This window comes from Polyodon spathula, chromosome 13 (genome assembly GCF_017654505.1).
Source record: "Polyodon spathula isolate WHYD16114869_AA chromosome 13, ASM1765450v1, whole genome shotgun sequence".
Classification (NCBI taxonomy): Eukaryota; Metazoa; Chordata; class Actinopteri; order Acipenseriformes; family Polyodontidae; genus Polyodon; species Polyodon spathula.
Genome location: NC_054546.1, coordinates 9,398,866 through 9,424,711, shown reverse-complemented (window position 1 = coordinate 9,424,711; position 25,846 = coordinate 9,398,866). Strand labels below are relative to the sequence as shown.

At 36.7% G+C, this 25,846-nt stretch overlaps 1 protein-coding gene across 2 annotated transcripts; it reads left to right on the top strand.

The window, feature by feature from the left end:
* Positions 1-6,821: 6,821 nt before the first annotated feature.
* On the top strand, positions 6,822-25,250 carry LOC121325905 (DNA excision repair protein ERCC-6-like). Of its 2 annotated transcripts, none has more exons than XM_041268981.1 (9): positions 6,822-6,905; positions 10,884-11,014; positions 11,854-12,012; positions 16,482-16,658; positions 19,068-19,176; positions 19,433-19,527; positions 20,868-20,904; positions 24,306-24,816; positions 25,059-25,250. In XM_041268981.1, exons 1-5 carry the CDS (start codon positions 6,866-6,868, stop codon positions 19,170-19,172), a joined length of 612 nt encoding a protein of 203 aa, XP_041124915.1. In that variant the 5' UTR covers positions 6,822-6,865; the 3' UTR covers positions 19,173-19,176; positions 19,433-19,527; positions 20,868-20,904; positions 24,306-24,816; positions 25,059-25,250. The 2 variants fall into 2 exon arrangements, with proteins under 2 accessions (XP_041124915.1, XP_041124916.1); XM_041268982.1 differs by having other exon boundaries at positions 19,068-19,189.
* The last annotated feature ends 596 nt before the right edge of the window (positions 25,251-25,846 follow it).

Sequence of the window (25,846 nt, the reverse complement as noted above, 5' to 3'; positions counted from 1 at the left end):
GTGTGCTTACTCGAGTCCCCCGTATTGAAAAGAAGATAATTTGTTATACCCAACTCCTGCAAATCTCAAAGGGATAATTATTTCTGTTTCTCAAGCTCGAAATTCCCAAAACATAATTTGCCATTTTATCTGAAAAAGAAAAATCCCTTGGACACTTAAAAAAATACATTTAAAAAGAAATATACTAAGACACAGCTTGTGTAATGCTGCTCGCTCTACCTAAATATCTCATTGTGTCTGACATTTTTAATTATTTAGTGCACAAATACATTGCAAGCACCACATGTATTCTCCGCTTGCTTATTCATTAGTTTTAATTAAAACCTTTACATTTATTTATGCTAGCACAGACAGATTAACAATTTGCCAGCAGAAACAAGAAATAACTAAATACCACTAGGAGACAAATATTCCTGGCAAGAATGTCCTAAAATAGAAAATATCATTGTATACAACTGCAACCAACATCTACTCTAGTCATATAAGTAAACTTTTGTTTGGCCTACTTACTTCTCTCTTAGGTTCATATACATTGAATCCTCATTCAATCATGTGCTGAACTACTGAAAATGTTTGCTTACTTGCAATTTAAAACCAATTGGCTCAAATCCACTTGTATTAAAAGATATAAGACTTTTTTTTATTTATTTCTTTTTTTTTTACAGACAGCTGTTCATGCTCTTTTTTCCCCCCATTTTAATCTCAAAGCAACATGGAGCGACCATCCAACTTTAATTGTTTTGTAATACATAATTTAAATGACTTTGGGCCCATACAATTTAATAGCCCTGTGTTTTTCATTACTCTGTGTTTCATTATGTCGGCAAAACAACATTTACTTTTGTCTTATGGGAATATTAAGTCTTAGTCCTGGATGGGTCTGAAGTAATTTACAGTTGTCTGACAGTGTGCCAAAATTAGTCCATTAGTGCAAATCATGTATATAAAACAAACAAAACAAAAAAGCTATTGAATTGACCCAGAATTAGAATTAATTTTACAAAACAATGGTAAGTTTTAAATTATAGTATACCTCTTTTAAACAGTCAAAAAATAAATACCTCAGCTAGGTTGTTATAATACTACACAGTATTTGTTAATGTACTTTTTTTTGTTTCTAAGGAAGGTAACAACGAGACATGTTATTGGTAAACAAAAGAGCTAATAAGTTCAGGAAGAAACTGCATCATGGAAGCAGGTTTTTTTTTTAATAAATATTTTTTAAAACATAATTACCTTATTATGGAAAACAACAATGAAATCCTTCATTGTCAATATGATTGACCTCATGGGAGCTTGTTCACCTGGGGTAAGATCTTAACTTGGTTCCATGCTTCCTTTCCATTGCTTTGGAAGATTGTTAACTGACAGGTGTGGCTTTAAAATGCTACGCTTCCAATCCAGGAGGTGTGGGACCCTCTTAAGATATCATTAACAATCAGAATTGTATTTAAAAAATGGGAAAAAACTGTGGTTCCTATATGGGAGCCTTGATGTCACAGTTGTGTAACATAAAAGACAATGTATTTAGTATGGAAACGCACATCTGCCATCCAACATTTGTATCAGATCAGTTAAGTATAAACTCAATATAAACTACCCAGCCACAGGTATGTATGTAACAAAGTGAAAGGTTTACATCAATATATTTTATTTTATGTAACAATAGAATTTACCAACACAAATGTACAATACAAGCTACATGTTTCACGTCAGCAGTGGTAGCAATAGGCAACAAGGGTCTACTGGACCATGTGTGTGATAGAGTGTACGTCACTGGGCACAGTCTGTTGGGGTATTTTAAAATTAAAGTCAGTCTCGTATTGTTAATGAGGTTTCTACGAAAATAAATTGTTCGTTTTTTTTTTGTTTTTTTTGTATAATACCTAAATTAAAAATGTATTCTTATAAGTATTTGTTTTTTCAAAAAAACAACCAAAACGAGAGAAGGGGTAAATTTAATTTACTCATGTAAATGATGAGACACACCGGAAAATCCACGTCCAGTTTCGCATGGAAACCCACATTTCATGTGTAAATGTTAATGAGCTTGTTTGTTCTTAACTATAAATATTGCAAGCAGATCAGTTGTTACTGTCGATTCCAAGACGGTTGAAAGTGTTGACTAGTGGGGGATTTTATGTTTAGCAGTGGTGTATTTCACTGTGGAAGGAAATGGCGTTGCGGTGACGTCAGGCGAGAAGGACGAACAACAACAAAGAAATCTGCAGTTTCAAATAAGACGCGGCGTCCGCCTTTTTTATTTTAAATACAAAAAATAAATAAAATGTTTAAACAAAAATAAACACTGCTGACGGGGCAAGATAAAACAATTAAATAAAATAAATCTCGAACACAAAATAAACGCTAAGGTCAGGCTGAGCCACTGCCTTCACTGATCCTTGGGTCTTTTAAGTTACTCTCTCCTCTCGCTCCTCCTCTGAACACCGCACCCAGATCAAGGAGAGCTGCAGGCTTAAATACAGTGGCCGAGGTGTTTAACTAGTTCGTAATTATTCTGTTACCCCCCTTGGCCACAATCTGCACGAGTTTATTAATGTGTGACTGCCAGCTAGTTTACCAGTGCACTAGCCGACCGCCACACATTAACACAAGGTTTTTAAATAAAACATACACCAAAACAATACTGCAGGGCTAGGCCCTCATATATACAAATACAAAACAATAAACAAAACACACAGTTCGCCGTCATCTGTAAATAAACAAAATAAACACACAAAAAAAAACAAATACAATAAATCATAATACATAAATAACATTGGAGGAGGGGGAGACCCTGTTCTAAAAATAAACAAAAATGCATTCAACAGCAGGGCTTTCCTACCACCCTGCTACATTCACCTTAATGACAATGCGGGTGTGTTTTTTTTAATTATTGTTTTTTGCTGTGTCTGGTCTGTCATGCATACCTCTTGTGGGTTTACAGTTCTGTATAAAACCATATACCTTGAGCTGTGACTATGATGGAGCAGATGCACGCCATGTTCCTGGAAGCCAATCGGGGAGGAAACCGGCGACTGAACCAACGGCGCCTGCACCGAAGATAAGGGTGATCCCAAGGCCTATTTAGTCGCCTTTGAGAGACAGACGACTGCAGCTCAGTGGCCTCGGGATTGGTGGGCTACCCACCTAGGGCCCAATTTAATTGGGGAAGCCCAGGCAGCCTACCAAGCCTTGACTGATGAAGAAGCCCTCATTTATGACAGAGTAAAGCAGGCCATCCTCCAGCGGCTAGACATAATGGAAGAGATGCACCATCGCCGGTTCCGGGAATACTAGTGACCCCCAGGACTGCGACCTCGCGTGGTGGCGCAACAACTGGTGGAACACATGACCCGGTGGCTGTGCCCTGGCACCAATGATGTTGAAAAGGTGACCGAGCTGATAGCTATTGAGCAATTCATCAAGGTGTTGGGGCCAGACACACAGAACTGGGTCAGTCTGACTCTGGATGTACATACATTTTGGTAGTGGTGGACTACGCAACTACTAGCCAAAGGCAGTACCATTGAGATCCACTAGTACCGCAGCAATTGCTCGAGAGTTAGTGCAGATTATAGCGAGAGTAGGGATTCCAAAAGAAATCCTCACTGATCACAGAACGAACTTCATGTCACAATGTTTGAAAGAATTGTATAAATTGTTGCAAATTAAGTCCATCCGAACCTCCGTTTATCACCCGCAGACGGACGGTTTGGTGGAATGTTTTAATCAGACTTTAAAACAGATGCTGAAGAGGTTTGTCAACCAAGAGCAGAAACATTGGGCTAAGCTCCACCCCTACTTGATGTTTGCTGTGAGAGAGGTGCCAGGTGCCTCAGAGCTTGACCGGGTTCTTTCCCTTTGAGCTGCTGTATGGGAGGCAACCACGAGGTATCCTTGATCATGTGAAAGAAGGGTGGGAAGAGCAAACAAAAACTTCCAAAAACATAGTCAAGTATGTAATCATGTTACGAGACCGCCTAGCATTGGTTGGTCATTTAGTGCAAGAAAACCTAAAACTAGCTCAGTATCGCCAGAAGCAACAGTACAACAAACAAGCACGAATACAGACTATTCGGCCAGGTGATAAAGTACTGTTGCTACGTCCCACATAGGAATCTAAGCTGTATGCTAAGTGGTAGGGACCCTGTGATGTGATAAGGAGAATTGGTAATGTGAATTATGAAATCAGACAACCCAATCGCTGAAATAAGACCAAAATTTATCACATTAACTTGCTAAAACCCTGGAATGACAGGGAGACCCTATTTATAGCATGTGACAGTTTTGAAGAGGATTTTTGTCCCACTGTCAATCCACCAGTTACAACTAATATTCTAATGGGGGAACAGTTACTTCCGGATCAGAAAAGCAAGCTCTATTAGTTAGTGAAAAGGTTTAATGATGTTTTTTTTCTGACTTACCTGGCATAACTAATGTTATTTCACATGCTATTATTAATCTACCAGGTGTCAGGGTCTGGGAGAGACCATATCGGATCCCAGAGAGTCGCAGGGGTCCAGTTCGTAAGGAGGTGGAGCATATGCTCGGGCTTGGAGTCATTGAACTTTCCCGGAGTGGTGCAGTCCTATCATTATGGTGGGCAAGAAGAATGGCTCCACTCGATTCTGTGTGGACTTTCGAAAGGTTAATGTCTACTCCAAGTTCGATGCATATCCAGTGCCCCGAGTGGATGAACTCCTTGACCGGCTGGGTAAGGTGCGGTTAATCTTGACTTTAGTTCTGATGAAGGGATACTGGCAGATTCCATTCAGAGCTTGAGAGAGAAAACTGCTTTCTCTACCCCAGATGGCTTATTCCATTTCCGGACCATGCCCTTCGGGTTGCATGGAGCGCCTGCCACCTTTCAGAGACTGATGGACCAGGTCTTAGCTCCCCATAATGAGTACGCAGCCACGTACATTGATGATGTAGTGATTTTTAGCTCCACCTGGAAGGAGCACATTATTAGGCTTTCAGCCATCCTAAAGTCTTTAAGGGAGGCGGGGCTAACAGCCAAGCTGGGCAAGTGTGCATTTGGCAAACAGGAGAACCAATATCTTGGCTACATTATGGGTAATGGCCAGGTAAAGCCGATCGCCTCCAAAGTCCAGGAGCTGGTGGAAATGGCGATCCCTAGAATCAAGTCACAGGTGAGATCACTATTGGGGTTAGCCGGCTATTATCGCCTTTTTATCCCTGAGTATGCCACCATAGTCAACTCCCTGGTCGATCTCACCCGAAAGGCTGCTCCAAAATTAGTTAAATGAGCAGGGCAGTGTCAGGAAGCATTTGATATGATTAAGAAGCGACTCTGTCAAACTTCCATTCTAATTTCACCAGATTTCAGCAATGAGTTCATCCTTCAGACGGATGCCTCTCACATTGGTCTGGGGGCGGTCCTGTCCCAACAAGTTGACAGGGTAGAACACCCTATCATTTATTTGAGCAAAAAAATGACTCCTAGGGAAATTACTACTCCGTCATTGAGAAGGAGTGTTTAGCTATCAAATGGGCTACTCATGTTCTTCACTATTACTTGTTGGGGTGTTCTTTCTCTCTCGTCACTGATCATGCTCCTTTATGGTGGTTACAAACACTGAAGGTCAATAACACCAGGATAGCTCGGTGGTATCTGGCGCTGCAACCCTTCCACTACACTGTGAAGCATTGTGCGGGTAAGGAGCATCAAAATGCAGATTTTATTTCAAGGGAGGGGGGCCCATTGGGGGAATGTAGAGTTGGCTGAGTGTTCCTTCGGCATCACTCTGAGGGGTGAGCTATGTAATAAAGAGAGAAAGGATCGATCTGGTAACTCTCCCTCCCGATCAGAAAGAGCATTGTGTAAGGACGATGGTATGCCGCCTCCTAGATGGACCGCCTTGATGGTAGGTGGAAACCGGAAGGTGACCAAATTAGGGGGAGCGCATAGTTGCACGTATCCAGAAAGACTCCATTGCGATCAGCTGCAGGACGGCCCTCTATTGGAGAAACCATGGCGAAGAGTTGATTGCAGGGAGAAGGTTATGGGTACAAAGGGGAAGCAGCTACGTCAGTACGCCGCCTTGCGCTGAACAAGTGAAAACTGACGGCCCGAGCCTGTAGTTTTTGTTGGTTTGTTACGTGTTGTTTGTTGTGTGTTGCAGAGGAGGAGTACGGAGCCAGCCTGCATCGCCAGAGCACTACCCTCACTGCACGACACCAGCACCACCCTGCGGATTAAAGAGCACACTTTCATGCACGGACCGTTGGATTATTATTGTTTCTTTGTTTTGGTCTGTAAACCAACAGTGTTCTCCCCAATACCATTGCTGGTAGAGGGATGGTTCTTTTTGGTTCTTTTTGTTTTGTTTATTAAAAACACAGATGTTTTTGGGAACATAACTGTCTGGGTTTTATTCACCACACCATTTTCACACAGAGTCGCTGATTGGAACTTGCACAAACACCCATACTCTGAACATGGGTACGCTTGTTTTGGGCTTGTCGCTTTTTTTCTCGTGAGACTTGGCAACACTGGTAACCTTCCCAGTCTGTCTCATAGGCAGACACTGACTCCTGAACACCTAATTTTGCCTTTGACAAGAGTTAGTGCAGGATGCATCAGGCAGTGGCCATTTTGGGAACGAATGCTGCACTTCAGTCTGTTTCATCAGTATCCGCCACCTCCCTTTCATGTGCCCACTACCCGTATTTGCCCAGGCGTGGTGTTGAATGCTTCATCAGCAGCGGTCAGCCGTCTGGATACTCCAGCTCAGTAGGTGGCGCTAACGGGAATTCGTATTGCAGTAGTGAAGCTACTCATTCCGCTCTGTTTTCTCACGGTCTCGAATCGAATTACGCAATGTAAGTCACCTGAAGAATGGCAATTAACAGCTGGCTGATACATAATAATCCGAGAGGTAAGATACACACACGTTAGGGTTTGTGTGGATAAAATGTATATGGTTGAGTGAATATGCTTCAGTTTGTCTGAAATCGTAAACAAAAAGTGTTTGGAGTAACCAGAAATGTAATTGATAATTTGCAGATCGAGTGCGATTTATAGAAATTATGTTTTGTTGATTATATTTTATATGTAGTGAAGTGGTAGATATTCAAAGTGTAAGGACTCTACAAATGTATATAACGTTAAGGGGTCTTTTGTTGTTGTTATTTATTTAGTTATTTATAAACAAACACATCCGTTGGACTGAAAACCAGCACTGGACTGTATTATCAAGTCGTCGATGTGTGTGTCAATTAGTCAAACACTTCTTGTATAAATCTGTTTTAAGTGGGTGATACAACGTGTCGTTTCACATCATTATGAAGCAGTTCTGAATACTGTCGTCCGTAGTCATTACAATACAGAGCCGACGCTTGTGTGAGAGATATGAATATTGAACGCGAAATCACAGTACCTCCCCCTGTCTCCTCCAACGTATTGGAGGTGCTAGAACATATTCTACATAAAGTATGCAATAATACATCTACGGGAAAAACAGTGAACCTTGGACGAATAAGTTTTGAATGATGCCTTTGAAGACGAGGGAGCGCAGAAGAAATTCAATCCAGCCAAAAATATACAATATATCATTTTACCAACTACTGTAACCATATGCGTAACAAAACTAATAATTAAAAAAAAAAAAAAAACCTTGGTTATATGAAATTCCTATTTATAATCTTATAATAGCTGCAGCAATTATAATGCAGTCTGAACAGTGTATAACAAAAACGTTATTTATTTATTTATTTCTGTTGCAGTGATCAAGATGTGCCAGTAGGTGGTACAGAGGATCAAAGCAGCTCAAAATTGTCAAACCCCAACAATGCTACCAATTTAGGAGAGCCAGAGATAAAACAGGAAAATGGGTACAATGGTGAAAGCCTGGACTGTTTCTTTCCAAGCACCAGTGGTGCTGAAAAGCCATCATCTTCCCTTACTGAACCAGCAAACCAGGCTGCCTGTTAGATGAGTTGTGGTACTGGGTAAAGGAAATGTTTTAAAGCTGTCTTTGATTCTCAGAACTGCTGCTTAAAAAGAGTCTCGCATAGTGTTTAAGTTCCTACCAGCATGAAATATGATCCTCAAAGGTACATTTGTAATGTTGTTGTATCTAATGGGGCTGTTCTGTGGTATCCAGCATAAGGGGCAATGTGTAATATTTATATTTAATCCGATTAAACATGTGCACATCTGTTCAATTGTATAATCACTTTTTATAATAATAGTCTGGTTGGTTTACTGAGCTTTGTACTGGCACTGATTTCAAACACAGTGAATAAATGAGTTTAATACTATATTGCACCATACACCAAATGTTTTATTAATATGTTTAAAAATCAAGGCAGTTTGGATTAATGAGAGTCTGCTGTATTGGGAAGTAAAACAGCTTTTTTTAAAAATCTCTTGCAGGTCATATTCTGCCTCTTTAAAGCAGATCAGTAAGATTATTGAACAGTTTGCTCCTCATGCTGCCACCAGCAAAAATATCAGTTGAAAAACTGAGTCTGTGAAATGACAGAAAGAAAACAAGGTGACAGTATGATTTCTAACCACCTAAGCCATATTTATGTTGTCTTGGATAAACCAGGGTAACTTCAGGAAATAAAAAAGGGGGGTCAATCCATGCCAACTCAACCAGAAAAGGAACATTCTTTGCCTCTCCGTCTCAGATTATGCCTAGAAAAATTCACCTGGAGGTTTTCTGACATGCTGAGTTCAGAAATGATAGCCATTATTTTTTTATGTCCCCTTTGACCTGTGACCTAGCAAAGGTCAACCTAAAGTGAGAAAGGGACCTTGACCAGAAAAATCACCCAGGGTGCAATTTAGATGCTACCATCATGTGTCGCACCTCATTCTAATCGTATTGAATTGGGCTTTTCAGAAAAAAGAGATACTAAGACCACCCTACTCACTTCTGAACTCAGCACAATCAGTTTATTGTGTATTTATTTAAACGTAGAGTAAATGGTAAGCAATGCACATTCACAAAATCCCCCTTTTTAGTTTTGATCATTAAATGGAAATCATTGTTACTTAAATGTTCGTTTTGAAAACTAGTCATAGTCTCTTCACACATCTCCTTGTCATTTTTAATGAAAGGTGTTTCAGTTTCCATTTTACTGTGGGAATGTATTGAAAGCTGTTCATGTTCCTGTTCCAGTTAGCTGTATAAAAAGTATAGAGTAAAATGGGAATCTGCTTACAATATTACACTTAGAGGTGGCATATACACAAGCAAGACTATTACTTGCTGTGGTTTTAGTCTTCTTCAAGATAAAATAAACTGATCCGTTTTAAAAGCCTATATTAGTTAACCCCCATTGGTTTTTATACTGTACTTGAGAAAGACTTTAGATTAATTGTGTTCCCTTCAAATACCTGTGTAAGTGCCTGTATTGTTATCAAACCCAAGCATATGGTAGACCGACTTAGATTTAAATAGTAGCGTTTTTCTTTCTCCTAGAAATCTAAAGATAATGGAGAATAGTGGCTTTTTAAAATGACAAGACTGGGACATAAATGAAGACAGATTTTTCACTCCTCACTCACACCTTTCATTTGAAGCTCAAGTGGATAATTATATGTATCAATCTTAATTTGCTTCTGATGCAACTGCCACTAACTGCTATATCCCTGCTGCTAGAGTGTATCAATTAAAGCCAGCCTGAGATCCCATAACAAGTAAGATAACTAAAGCAGAACATAGAGTTACTCAATTTAGTAAATTAGTCTAATTATCAAGGGATTGTTCCTTGTACCAACTTGAAAAATACATAGTGCCTTAAAATACAAACCATATTAAAATACAGTATGAATCCATGAGAATATACAGTGTGTGTGTGTGTGTGTGTGTGTGTGTGTGTGTGTGTGTGTGTGTGTGTGTGTGTGTGTGTGTATATATATATATATATATATATATATATATATATATATAAGATAGATAGATAGATAGATAAATAGATCTGGTAGTTCTGATTGCTAAGCTTCATATGTGTGTCAGTGATTTTCAACATTACATTCCTATACAGAAATGCAGATTAAATACTTACAGATCCATAATCTGTTACTTGGGATATATGTGATGTTAGTTTTAATAACTTTGCTCAAGAAAATAGATTAGACAAAAGTATTTGACAGGAACAATTACTTGTTGAATCTTTACTGCCCTCACTGTGTAACAAAAACTTTTTTTTTTTTTGTTCCTGGGTAGTGTTATTTCCTGATGCAAATACAGTATAATTGTAAATCTCGAAAAATTACTCACTTCTAAATCTTTTGTAGTCATCTTTGTATTACTTTAGTGTAAGTACATGTTAATTTGGATTCATATGTTGTTTTCTGACTTTATGTGAACGAAAAGACACACATTTTCCCATTTACCCATTGGAAATAGTGATATTTTGAAATATCACTGTTCTGGTCACAAAAGCAAAGTTTATGGGGAATAATAGCCATTTTCTATACTTTTGAGGCATAAGCAATTAGGAAATAACACTTACTACCCAGGAACAAAAATTGTGTTACATAGTGTTATTTCTGTTCCGGTCACTCACTAGTAGAAGAATGGTTGGAAAGCTTCTCTGAATGCAAAAATGAAACCTTTGGCTTTTTGATGTGGTTTGTTACAGTTTTACCTTTTAACTTTTTCAGCACTAAGCAACTTTGCAAAAAGTTAACCTTGCCGTAACTAATTAAATTGTTTAATTAAAAATTATAAGTGAAACAAAAACAAAGCAACATGTCTTAGGTGACAAAGTAAAATGCAGATTTCTGGTCAAACCTGTCTTAGGTGACAAAGTAAAATGCAGATTTCTGGTCAAACCTGGATGCTCTTCGTTTCTCTGGCATGGTGATGTCCACATTCACACTTCCTTGTATTCTGCAGGAGGTGAAAGCAGCAGAGACTCAGAGAAAGAGGAGCATCGAGTGGCAGGTGAAGAAGACTCTGAAGACAGTGATGCAGAGTTTGATGATGGCTTCAAAGTGCCTGGATTTCTCTGCAGAAAGCTCTTTAAGGTGGTATTGGATTAAGAATTTTAAACTTTATAGCTTAATTATATTATTTTCTTTTTTCATTAAAAAAAAAAAGTTAACATTTGAACATTAACACTGAGCTGAGACAACCCCTAACTTCTCTTTGATATTGTATACATGATTACAAGATGTATTAATATTATTATTTTAATTTTGTTTATTTGTTCAAAGACGTTCAGAAATTCCATAGAAACAGCACTGTAGACAAACTAACTACCTTCACTAGCTTTTTATTAGTAATACCAGTGACTGCAAAAAATGTAGAAAACAATAAATTTAACTCAGCAGTAAATTGGACTGCATGTTAAAAATAATCAATTTATGTATAATACATATTTCAATACAAGATCACAGAGAATGTACCAGAGGTGGAGTGTTAGCTAGTGCTATAGGGCCCATATAATCTGAGGTAATCTCAAACTTCCCTATTTAGGTCCGTTTAAGATTAAATTTAGATGGAAATATGATGGCCATTGATAACACTTTTTTTTTTTTTTTAACATTCAAATTGTATTAACAACAAGTTATAGTTACAGACTTGATTGTGAAACTTACATGATATGGTAAAATTAAACAAGTGTATTGAACTGTAGCTGTTAAATTAATTTAAAATGTATACAAATCAAGCTCTTGTCATTAGTACTGTCAAAGCACATCAAATATACATGACTCTGTGCAGTGCCTGTCTATATAACAGCCATACAGCCTTTTACCCTTACAGTTCTATATTGAGTCAACACTAGATAATTACGGGATGATTAATTTTTCATTACTCCTGTTGTATTCTGCTATGTAAAACATGTTTCTTATATTGTTCACAGGTACCAACAGACAGGTGTCAGGTGGCTGTGGGAATTGCACTGCCAGTAGGCAGGAGGAATTCTGGGAGACGAGATGGGATTGGGCAAGACCATCAAGATAATTGCCTTTTTGGCAGGCCTGAGTTACAGCAAGATCAGGACGCGTGGATCGAATTACAGGCAAGAGCCCCCCTCTGCAGACTGTCAGTCTGGAGTTCAATTAATATTTCATCAGTTGTATTGCCTATGGAGGAGGTCCCTGTGAATTATTAAAGACATTTCAATTACAATATTCCTTTAATGCTTTTAGTGGTGACATCAAAAGAAAATATTGACGAGATGTTGGAGCTGTAGGGAAGGGGAAATTAAACATGTAACACATTTAATGAATTCCAAACATTAGTGCTTCGTTTCTAAGATGGGCCGGGCCTAGATGTTTTTGGGTCAATACAGTGTCTATGGTTGCCTTCCACAAATGGATTGTTTACAAACTAAATTATAGCTTTCTATCAGTAGTTTACACAATATAGAAGATCTGAATTACTTGTAATACTGTTAGCATCATTTAGTATTTGTTTTGGCGAGACACTGGGTGAACATTTTATAGCAGCCACATACTCAATAAAAAAACATTGCCTTTTACTCTTACTGACTGTAATAATGGATTTGATGTGCTTTTGATCCTGATTGAATGTAGACTTCAATCAGTTCATCTCTATTGCATTTTAGGGAGTTCAGAAAGATTAATTCTATTATGCAACTTTAAAATGACTACTGTACAATTCAATCTTGCAGTTTTTTCTACCAAAGTATTATACTTGTATCTTCCAAACAAAACATATTTTGTTAGTTTATGCTTTTTGTCATTGTCATATGATAACCACAATTCCCGAAGGCTGTAACTTTGCAATTGGAACGTGACATTTGAGTAGAGTACTGAATAGATAGATGAATGCTATGAAAGGAAGTCAGAACATTGCATCAGGGCTATATAATTATTTTAATATACCAGTAATTCCAGGCAACATTTGCAAGTTCCAGTGATTGATTAGAATAGATTATCATCTTTTAAAATTCAATCTGAATATGTCATTTTTCTTCTGTAATATATTGGATTTAGATATGCTGGATTGGGTCCTACTGTGATTGTCTGTCCAGCCACAGTGATGTACCAGTGGGTTAGAGAGTTTCATACACAGTGGCCTCCATTTAGAGTGGCTGTCTTCCATGATACTGGCTCTTTAACTAGTCAAAAGGTTGGTAATCTGCTTGTTTTATCAAGCCCAAACACTAATTTACAGTTTTAAAACATTTCAAATCATACATGCTCCAATTCGAAAGTGATGTCCCCAGAAATGCTTGTCATTTTGGGACAGCTAATGAAAGTAAGACCACAAAAAATACTTGCAGTAAGAAATGTAACAGCTACAGAGTCACACCCATCCCTATGGGCATGATGAGCAACAGCCGTCTACAGAGTGTTCAAGATGTAGGTAGATTATGAACAACAACAAAAAAATAAAACACTCTCATAAAACCCACAACATGACCACTTAAAAGGGGTATAGTGTGATTGCAATCAATTAAAATGCAAAGCAAGGTTTCTCTAGACTTAATTTTCTAGCTTTGAATACATTTTTTAAATTTTTCAAATAAATTGTTTAATCTCTTTCTAAAATGAATGAAGACTTATATTACTAATAATGAAATATATAAAAAATTTGTATCTGATTAAAATTGAATCTGATGTAATTGATACATGACTGGAGTAGTAACTGTATTGAGAATTATGCTAATAGCATCCTGCAGTATTATTAACTTCACTGTCTGTGTTAGCACACTGAATATATTATTCGTGTGACCACATTAATGTACTTGTTTGCTTCAGATTAAATTACTGGGTTGTTTGCAGGGGTAATCAATACAATTGTCTAAATTACTGTCAACCTTTCAATCAGATAAGCCTTTAAGCACAATATAAAGTAAGCATTTCTTTTTTTTTTTACATTTTTTTCAATTGCAGTTAATGTATTAATTTGTCAGCCATTCATGCTTTTGCCATTACACTTATAATAAGCCTACATATGTAGGTAATCAGGGGTAGTAGTAGAAGTAAAACTTAAGGGCCGTTCACACCGGACGCGACACGCATGCCACCTCCTTGCGCGTCGCTCTGCAGTCGTCGCAGACCACTGTTCACACCGAACGCTGCAGGGGAAAGTCAGTGGGCAGTCTGTTGTTATGTCACGGCTGCATGTACAAGCAACAAACTGTAAATGCCAGCGGGAAGGGAAAACTCTTTTTATACAGAAGACACAAAGCTTAGTAAAAAAAAAAATATATATATATATTTCAAGTAATGAGCTAATATATATATATATATATATATATATATAATAAAACTAATTTTAAATCCCATATATATATATATATATATATATATATATATATATATATATATATATATATATATATATATATATATATATAATTTATATTTATTTTTCCACTTTCATTGAAAACAACTGCTTTTACCAGGCAGCACTGCCACGCCACGTCCGGTGTGAACGCCCCTTTACACCCCACAGAATGTAAGTTGGTGTAAGGAACTGAACATTAACTGTTATTAACAGTTCCGATGTCATATATTATCATTCAGTTGCATCATATTGAAAACTTACTACACTGAAAAGTTTACAGAAAAATATATATGTAATAATATGGTCATAGGATAACATCAGTTGTAGCAGAGTTGTTCATGTACTGTAAAATGTTTTAGATATTTATATTAACTTTTTTTATTTTTATACTGGAATTCTCTTTCAAGGCTGTATTTGCTACAGTAAACAATCTTAGAATAGGCATCTGAAATGAAAAGGGCATTAAATAGTGGAAACACAGTGATTGGAGATTTCTGAAGTGTGCTGTTAAGTCAGTGTTGCTGGTGTGTCTTTTTCCTTGTTGTCAGCACAAATCCTCATTTATTAAAGATTTAGCTTGAAGGAAGTTTTAATTAATTACTGGTTCAGTAATTCCTGACTGGGAGGCTCCCATGCTGTGTTTACTGTGATGCCCATCATGAGTCTCAGTTTCACTTGTGTTCTCACTGATACCTGACACTGTGATTTATGGCTGTTATTTTCCACCAGTCCACTGTTTGCCCTCTAGGAGGAATTGGTCTCAAGAGCCTCAGTATCTGCAGCACATTTGAAAAACGTCTTTTAATGACAGCAGCACAGCATTCAGCAAGTCAAGCTAACAGCAGATGTACCCTATTAATTGCAAAAAAACTGGGAGAGGTTACATATTTTACAAGCTTTTAATTTGAAGTCACTAGAGATGATTTGTGTTAAGTGTACAGACAGAGATCTCTGTTGTATTTTGTGATGGACCATTACCAGGTATCTAGTACAGTACAGACAATGGCAGAGTGGCATCAGTTAAACTTTAGGCTTCAGAGAATACCTCTCTAGAATGCTTTTCATTACTTGCAATGAAAACATACAAGGTAGAAAGCAGGGAACAACATGAAAGAGCCAATTACTGTTATCATTTTAAAATGGCAAAAACAGTATACAAAAATAGTATACAGCTTTACCTGTCAGTGCTATACTTATATATATATATATATATATATATATATATATATATATATATATATATATATATATATATATATATATATATATATACGATTAATTGGCAGAGCAGCTTCTTGTAGATAAACAGTTTTAGAAATTGTGATGATGCATCTATTTCCCTTAAACTATTAGAGATTTTTTGTTTTTAAATGGCACAAAATACATAACCCATGTAAACAGGTAAGGGTTTTTCCACTGTCATTGTTTTTTAAAACCAAACTCTCTTTAAATATGTTAATAGACATTATGCAGAGTGTTCAGATGTACCAATACTGAATCAATATTTATTTTATATAGCGCCTTTCATACTGGACCACCATCACAAAGCACTCTGCAAGATAATGAGGAACAATTCATAATACATTAAATACAGGGTATAAATAGTAAATTAAATACAAACAGTGAAAAACAATGCAAATACATTAAATACAGGCATTCTAAACATTGTGGATGTGTGTGTCATGCAGAATCATATGAATAAGATGGAGTGAGCTTTGGACAGCAGCTAATAACATATATCAGGCTTGAAGAGCATTGAAAGCAAGAGAGAACAGGTGGGTCTTGAGAGCTGATTTGAAGCGAGCGACGGAGCTACACGCAGTAAAGCTGGGAGTGAGTCGAGGCCATGAAGCTAAAACAACATCAGCAAACAAAAAATAATGATTAAAGCAACGAATATAAAGAATAAGTACATGGAATACTATTGGGCAGAATAGCTGTAAGCAATCTATTTCTCTTACCAGGTTTTGATGAGGATGGGAGTCTTGTCTTAATGAGGAGAAAGAGCCAGCGTAACACCAGTCACTGAGCACTGAGCAATCAATTTGAGTCACATTAGGGTTGCGCTCACTTACACATCCTGTGTCAAGTTACTACCTGACGTTACTTCAGTTTTACAGGTATTAAATCACCTAACGCCACAATGACCATTGCTCCAAATAACTACCATCTTTCCAGAGTATGACCTGTAATCCATAACCCCTATCTTTTTTTTTTCTTTCTTTGCAGTTTTGCACACCACCTGGCTTCATTCTGTCTGGCTCCCCAGTTCAGAATAACTTGAAAGAACTCTGGTCCCTGTTTAACTTTGTTTTTCCAGGAAAGTTAGGAATGCTTCCTATCTTTATGGAGCAGCTTTCAGTCGCTATTACTATGGGAGGATATTCAAATGCATCGCCAGTTCAGGTATGATAGAAATGCAACAACATGCCCAAATAACACTCCTCCTTAAACATTCACAGCTTTAAATCGCACACTGCCACATAAAAGGAAGCATTTAAAACATGGTTCTTGATTATTAATACCTATAGTACATTAGCCTCTTAATTAATGCTGTGTGGTCCACGGCATGGCTGCAACAGGGATCTATTATACTGATATTCAGTTTGTAGGATCTCTTCACTATCTTGTGGAAATATGTTACTTTGAAGGCATTAAAGCTAAATGAAAAATACATCTCCTGACCATCTTACCTTTATTGATGAAAATGAATGGCAGTAGTTAACAGCCCAGTGTGTTGGCTGTTTACAGCTAACAGATCAACAGTTTATTATGTACTGATATCTAAACAAAGAAGCACACTGACAGGTTGTTGCAACTATACTGCTAGCCTCTACAGAGGGTCTACTGTAAAAGTGGTGGGTGGTTACAAAAAAATCTACAGTTGAGGTTTCTTTATGTTTTATAATTATTCTTTTTAGTTTTGCAATTTGGTAGCAACAAGAGGACTCGCTCTCTGCAACAGGAAATAAGTCCAACAGTCGAAATTAGGTTAAAAACATATTTTCTTAAATGACAAACAACATGCAAACGTTTCAGTCTTATAGACTGTCATGAGTGCTTCACAATTAACCACAATTAGACCACAGTGGAACGTCGCATATCTGACCGTCATGTAACCTCCCTGATCAATTAACCGCCTAGCTAAATAAATAAATAAATATTAAAATGAGGCTTCGAGAGTAATGGTATTAATGGAAACAGAAAGTAAGCATTATAGCAATCAGCCTTTTGGTGCGTTCCCCTTTAAGACAGATGGGCTGTGTGCGTGTGTCAGTCAGCTGTGTGTAGCAGTGACATTTCAATTCCTGTCGAGAAGGCTTTGTGGAGTGCACGGTTGTACATATTGGCAGCGTGTTGTTGTACCTTTTTAAATGCGTTTGAATTAAACAAAACAAACATACCGGCCAAAGCAATATTTAAATCAAGCTTCTTATCAGCTGTTGGCAATATCAAGAAAGAGTGCAAAGTACCGTGACAGAGAGGTTAAGAAAGCAGAACCAGGGAGATAGTGACTTCTAGAGTTAAGAAAGAAGCCATCAGTTGCAGGTTACTGTACATTTACCGTTTGTTTTGTATTTTTTTTTTTTTAAAGCTTTACGTGGAGATGGCTTCGCGTAAACCACATAATAGTGTAGCTTAATTAATCTACCTTCTACCTACTGCCTTCTCAAAAGTGATAGAGGCTGAGCAAAAAGGACTAATGGATTCAATGTATAGCTTTTAATATTAGTAATTAGATAGTAATTCTGTCAGTGGGTTAAAGAGTGCACTGAACCTATAGGTTTACTTTTCTGCTTTAAAGGGAATATTGATGTCCCTTTCTCTGCCAGTAATGAAAACCTGTACTAATTATTAATTCTATTAAATGGTTTTAAGTGTCTAACTTCAGTCTGTAGTGCTCATTTAGTATTCCTTCAGCAACAAATATGTCTTAGCTGTCTAATTTAAGCTTCCACGCTCCTTTGAAACTTTCATTACAAGTCTTTTATTTTTATTTTTTTTCCTGGCCTGTGGTCTTGACTAGACCGTTTCTGAAAATACAATGCTTTATTATATATTTCGTCTGACTGTCTTTATGTAAAAGCCTGATGGCATTGCTTATCCTGATAAACTACCATGGCAAAATTATACTTCTGAACAGATTCTGGTACCATCCTTTACCGTTTCTATTTGGAAATGCCGTTTAACTTAGAAAATTAAGATTTTTACTCATAGTTATTGTATTTCAGGTAAATAAATGATTAAATCCCAGCATTAATTAACTAAATGTAGGTATCTTGATTTTATTTGCTCTATTTTACCTACTGTATCTGCTCTGTGTATTTTACATAAGATCCATTACTGTACCATATGTTCACTTAAGATCAAGATGACCTTTTATTGTCTGTGATCACAAGCTTTTCCTCATGCTGCCTTTTGTAGTCTCAAGTGGGCCCTAATCTTCCCTTGTTGTCTTGTACGTTACAGTGCTGCAGGCCTCCTATAGGTTTTCTTTTGATCTCTGGGCCCCTTGGATTACTAGTAAATGGCATTTGGCCTAACACAGGATTAGGCTAACAATATTGATAAAAGGGAGTTTGCCCTAAGGGACAACTAGCACTCTTATTAATCTTTAATGTCTTGATCTCCTTAAAAAAAAAAAAAAAAAAAAAAAAAAAAAGGAACTTTACATTAAGACAGTTGTGTGGTGTCGATTTTTTTTTTTTTTTTTTTAATTGATTTACAGTAATTAGATTAATATATTAAAAACACCAACACTGATAATATTACACATGTTGTTATCTGATATACTTTATTGCTTTGTCTTTATAGGTGCAGACAGCACATACATGTGCTTGTGTTCTACAAGATACCATAAACCCATATCTTCTTTGGAGAATGAAAGCAAACAAATCTCTCCTTGCCAGGGAAAAATGAATAGGTGCGTTCTGCAGGTGAAACACAGCATTCAGTTTAATGCAGCTACTAACAATTAACTTAAACTTTGAGGATAAACTGTACCAATTTTAAGATGTTGTTTTATGTATTCTACTGATCCAAGTTTATACTACTGTCAAAGCTCTTTTTCTCTGCAGTCCCCTTTCTCCAAAATACCATTCACAGTTTTTAATGCTTTTGCAGTGTTTTAAATCTCCCTTTTGTGTGTATGAAGCCCAACTGGTATATGTTTTTTGTAGGTGCTCTTTTGTTGGTTAACAGATGCCCAGCACCAAGTCTACCAAAACTTCATTAATTCCAGTGAAGTTTATAAGATCCTGAAAGAGAAGGGCAGGTAAGGTTTACTGCATCCAGTATTTCCATGTCAACCTTAGCATGCATTCTTGTATCTGATTGGTTTGGCGGATGAAGACTATTAAAAAAAAAAAAAAAAAAAAAAAAAAGGATCTGTTGAATTTGAAGAAACTTTATTTGAATTTTATTTTTACAAGAAATGGTTCCACATAACTGTAATGTAGGTGATGAGGCCACATGTTTTAACTGTACTGACACACAGGTGCTTCAGTATTAATAGTGTACATGCAGCAGTGCCCAGAATGTGTGTAAGAGCAAATAATAAAAATGGGTGACATGGTGCATGTGTGTAATACCAAGCTGTGTGCTAGTCTGCATACCTGTCTTGACGAAATCTAAACATTCAGCAGCAAGGTGGTTAATAATTTGAAGACTAGAGGCATTGCTTATAAAACTGTGCCATTGGGCAATAAGACTATAAATACATGTTTACCTAATATTGATTGTCTTTTAATACATTAATAAATTGCAGTGTAATGTTATCATTTACAAGCTTGGGTTACATAATCTGAAGAAGTCTTATAACCAGACCAAGGCTTGTCCAAAACACATTTGAAACGATTACATTAAACACTTACCATAAAAATATTTTTTTCTGGATTCTATCATGGTGGTTCTCTATTTTCACAGCGGTTCACCTAATGCAAACAGAGTAATAACAAATGGCATTTGAGGTGTTTGATGTATAATTAAGAAAAGTCCACTCACTGCTGTGACCTATAAAGCTTCACTATCAGTAATCGGCACATGTGAAATCCAAACAGTCCGAGTTCTCCCACTCACTCCTGGCTTTAATGGGAACAGAGCGTCTGTGCGTATTCTTCACTGTGGCTGACGTATATGCAGAGATGGAAGCCCTCCTTCATTTCTGTAAACCTGCAGTAGTAACATCTTTTCCCAGTGACGGGCCTTCTAAAGCCTTTGTATACAAATTTAGATTGTAGTTTTAGTAAATTTAATTTCTGAATTATTATAGTGGGATGGTATTTTCCACCTTAAGTAATTATATTCTGGATACAGTTCTGTGAGTTCACAAATCTCTAATATGAAACAGAAAGTGCTCACCTGCTCTTGCCACATACAGCCTGCTTTTTCCAATTATCGGCAGCAATGTCTTTAATTATTCATTTATTTGACCAAAATGTTTAATACCAGGACATCCAATGTGCACACCATAATATGTTGACATTTGAAAGGAGGAGCTAGAGCAAAATTAAATGATAAAGAAGTGTTTTTTTTTTCCAGTTCAAATTCCTCTGTATTTATTCACAATGGACAGTTATGAGTAATGTAGATAATTATTATTTGTTTATTCTGCAGATGCCTTTATCAAATGTGACTTACAAGGCAATACAAGGTACAGTGCAAAAACAATATTTACATACAATAGTATATGAGATAACAGCTTACAATTTGTATCTACGATGACAAGATAGTAGTGCAAGGTTAGTGCACCAGCTGAGCGTCCATTAGCATGGTGCTTAGGTCAGACAAAGCATTAGACATGTATTTTAAAACTTAATTGAAAGCTGGTTTCTTTTTGGATTATGTACTTTTGAAAGAATATGGTTGTTCGATGGATTGTAATGCATATTTACTATAAGCAGTCAGACATGCACTGAAATGAGCAATTAGTCATATTTCAAAATTTCTCATCTTGCAGAGGTCACAAGAGATAGATGTTTACAGTTCACAAATCTCAATGGAGGCTAAATTCCATTAAGAGAAATATTTAATGTTGTCTGCTTCCCTTTTTTTAGTACACTTTAAATTAGAACTACACCTTTTTTCATTTCAATATTTTAGGCTAAAACAATACACTGTATTCTAGGATGACAAAAAAACTTGTATGCAAATGTTAGTCTATTGATCCAAAAGTTGGGAACTATATTAATTACATTTTCCTGTAGGAAGGTGTAAGTATTCAAATATTTTTGTTGTTGTTTTCTTTGTTTTAGTTTTTTTTTAATTGTATTAGATTTTCTTTTCCCTGATTACCATGAGGAAGATCTGTAATCACCCTGACCTATTTTCTGTTGGTCCTAAAATCTTGAAAGCAATACCCAATGATCAATTAGCAGAGGAAGAGTATTTTGGGCTCTGGAAGTGGTCTGGAAAGCAGATAGTGGTGGAGACTCTGCTTTGCCTTTGGCACAAGTAGGGCCATCGAGTGTTCCTCTTTTCATAGTCAAGACAGGTCAGAGCACTGGCACACATAGTTTAATTGCAGAACAGGTTACTTTTGCTACAGCAAGCACTATATTAAGGAAGTATATTTTGCAAGATGATGATAATAAATTGAACAAATTAGATATGTACAAATGTAAAGAAAAAAGACACACTGCCACTCCACACATAGGGATACATGTGTACATTCTGCAACCTGGCCCGGGGGTGCTTTGAGATATAAATGTGAAAGGTTGGGAGTGCACTACAAATATGGATCTGAGGGTGCTATGCAACAACTTCTGGAGTGTAAGTTTGCTAGTGAAAGCTCAAGCTCAAGCTCATTGAAGTGCTAGTGCTGAATATTTTTTTTCCTTAAGTACACATTGAAGCACAGTAAAAGCAGTACACTGTGCCATTGGCCAGTTTATCTATTCTTATATATATTAAACATTCATTATAGGAACATTTATCTTATAAAGGAGGTCTTGCTTACAGTGGCTGTCAGGACCCAGCTGTCATTGTTCAATATAAATGGGATTTGTCTTTAGAGTGGATCTGAACCTACCCTGTTGCTAGTCCTCTTTGTACATGTAATATTAATGGCACCTAATCCGATAATTCCTACCCAATCCAGTTAACAATGTTTGGTTTGAAACCATCCCCTCAGCCAGATGCTGGACATCCTGGAGGCACTTGTCAGAGAAAATGGCTACTCTTACCGTAAAATGGATGGGACCACAACAATAGCTTCAAGAGCCTCTCGTAAGACAGTACAACGAAGTGAGATGAAATTGCATTGAAGTCACTTGAATATATCCTTATAGTTTATTTTTAGATTGCATTCACAAAATGTTTTTTACTCAATAGTAAATTGGGCTCAGGAACTGATAGAATCCCTAGAATTGTTATCCCAAAAGCATTTTAGTCAAATATGTTAGGGCTATGTTTGACCCAGGTCTTTTTTTAACTGGAAATGGTGTTATGTCCTTTAATGATTATGTTGTGTTGTTCATTTTAGGATACCTCCATATTCATGTTCCTACTGACATCCAAAGTGGGTGGAATAGGTGTTAACCTGACTGGAGCTAACAGGGTTATTATTTATAATCCTGACTGGAACCGTAGTACAGACATCCAAACAAGTCATTATTTTGTATTCAGTCTAATGTATTATTTATAAGAGCCTTGAGGTGAAGGTTGTTGCTCAAAAGAAGGAAATCTATGTCGTCTATGACTGAACAAACCAAATAAAAATAAATTAATAAAACCCATATCAATTGGTTACCTAAGATTTTCCCAATTTAGGTTATTCTGCTATGTTGTACTTTTAGTCAGGTTGCTTGAGATACTGCTCAGGTAACTGGTATAAATCACAAATCCAACATACACAATGTGACAAAAGATGTCTTGTATTACTATCTCTGTTGCTAGGCTTATGAGCGAGCTTGGAGTATAGGCCAGAAGAAGTAAGTGACCGTTTACAGGCTGCTGACAGCTGGGACTATTGAAGAGGAGATCTACCACAGATTAGTCAAAACCAGACACATTCCCAGTCTCGATTTAATGACAGTTTAATCTTAAATGATATTACTGTTTTGTATAGACTTGAAATCTTCCTACAGTTTCAGTGTTGGGCCTAATAGTAATTAGAACCGGTTTCATTTCATTTTGAAATAATGTTCATATATGTATAATAACTAAAACTCATACTAGCGGAAATGCTTATGTTGGGAGGGATAAATGTTCATTTTTTTTATAGTTTTTATTGTATCAAATTGTCATTAATTTGCATAAACCATTTGTTTCCTTTATTGGTAAAAACAAATGTTAATTGTATTTCAGTGTTTAATGGTAGAGCAGTAACAGACCTCAATTGAAACCAACTCTATGGAACACTTCTTCGGTAGAACACTTATTTATTATATTATTAAATATTCATTTTTTTCATAAACCATTAGTGGTCATATTGTTTCATTGTTTTCTGCGGGAGTTCACTATTAAAGCAGGCTACGAAGTCATTAAGTGCTGGGGACAAATGTTTATGCAGGACATTTAAAGATGGTGGTAAACCTGGTGTGTTATGTGATTCTTGAATCATATTGAATTGAATTGAATTCCCAAAGATACAGGGATTAGTAGACCGATTCAAATTGGGCCTATAAAACAATATGCCTTTTCCCACTGCTTAACAGCTCTGCTGGGTGAAATTGCTGTGAATCAAGAAGTGCAGGTGCTTGATGTCCGACCATTTATGCTGATTAGTATGGGCAAAGACTTGTTGCAAAAAGAGCATGTCGTTTCCTGTAATTCATTTTATTAAATTTTTTCAGGCAAATCTTTAAGCAGTTCCTCACAAACTGAGTGCTTAAGGACCCAAAGCAGTGGCGTTTTTTCAAGTCCAGTGACATTTATGAGCTTTTCGCACTGAGCAGTCCTGATGGCTCCCAGGGAACTGAAACTAGCGCCACCTTTGAAGCGGAGTGTGATGAAATCATTAGACGTTTATTACCTTCCAGTCAAAATATTGTGTAGTTTCTTACATTTTAATGAATGTATTTGTCGTGTTTCTCATGTCTCTAACTTATGCAGGCACTGGTTCAGCGGTCGAGGTACCGAAGAGGCTTGAAAAAGCTAACAAGACGAAACCATCAACACCAACACCTTGCTTAAGCAAAATACACGCACAAGTCATCACGCAATAAAAGAAAACCTGGAAGTGTCTTTGTCTTTGACAAAGCTGAAAACGTTGGTGTTAATGGTTCTAAAGTGACTATGACAGAACATGAAAATATGACCATTGTTAATGACAATGGCAGCTACAACGACAGTTTTAAAAAGGAAACAATTTCAGTTATTGAACAGGCTTTGGCTTCTAGTGATAATTGTGGACAGGCTGCTGATGTGCCATTAAGTACAGAACACAATAAAACTGCTCAGTGACCCAAACAAAAACAGTCCTCAGAAAATATAAGCGTTCAGAAGATGCCAGGTTTGAAGGACACCGCATACCACATTTAGTTAAAAAAAGATCATATTGAAGCTAATGAAGATTGGAAGAAAAGTGTTGATTATGTCTTGGAAAAACTTTTCTGAAAGTCAGGTAAGTGATTAAACAGCATTGGTTAAAAACACAGGCACTACAGTTCATAGTAAACTAATAATAATGTAGTGTTGAAAGTAAATATAATAGGTGGAGAATGACTTAATGTTGTAATCCATCAGAAAATCAGTGAAGGAAATGTACAAATGTAACATTATTGTCAGGTGCACACAATTGTTAATGGGGATCTTACTAACAAACTGTAATAATGATTTTCTTGTAATAAAATGATGTATATACAGTGTGATAAAGCATGATTCCATCATGGAGGCCTCTAACCCGGACTGTGTGTTAGTGGAAGCAGAAGCTAATAGAGTGGCCAAAGAAGCTTTGAAAGCACTGAAGGCCTCACGGCAGCGTTGCCTGGGAGCGTCTTCTGGCGTGCCAACATAGACTGGCAGCAACGGTCTACCAGGAACACCAGCTGGTGGAAAGTAAGATATTGGCAGAAGCACAGCTTCTGGGGGTGCAATGCTGTCCTTTATGGTTTACTTAAATAACACTGCATATTTACGCTTGATTTAAATATTCTTTTAAGTTTCCATGGCTACCAAAGAAAGGCTACACTTATTTGAAAGTTCTCATTTGAAAAAAATCTTCAAAGTCATGTAAAAATAGAGTGCAGGCGCTTGTTTAAATAGTGAAAGCTAAGATTCTCTTATTTCTGTTTCTTAGAGACAGTAATATTCTTGTCTCTTGTATTTATTGCATTAATTAAGTTCACAATTCTCACAAAGCAATAATGATCACACTGATGAATAATTGTGTCAAATAATTTGTCTACTTCATTAAAGTTATTATAACTACTGACTTTCAAATTAGTTGTCTCATAAAATACTTTTTTTTTTTTATACTTATTGCAGTTGACAGTGGAGTTATCTGTCCTAGTGCTGTTTACAGATCTGCAGTGTTGAATGAGTTAAAAAAACAATCTTTGTTTTCTTATTTAGAAAAAGATTTGGTCAGAAGAAAAAACCTGCTGGCTGTCCCAACTTCAGTTATCACAACCACTCCAGAGAAATGCAAGGTA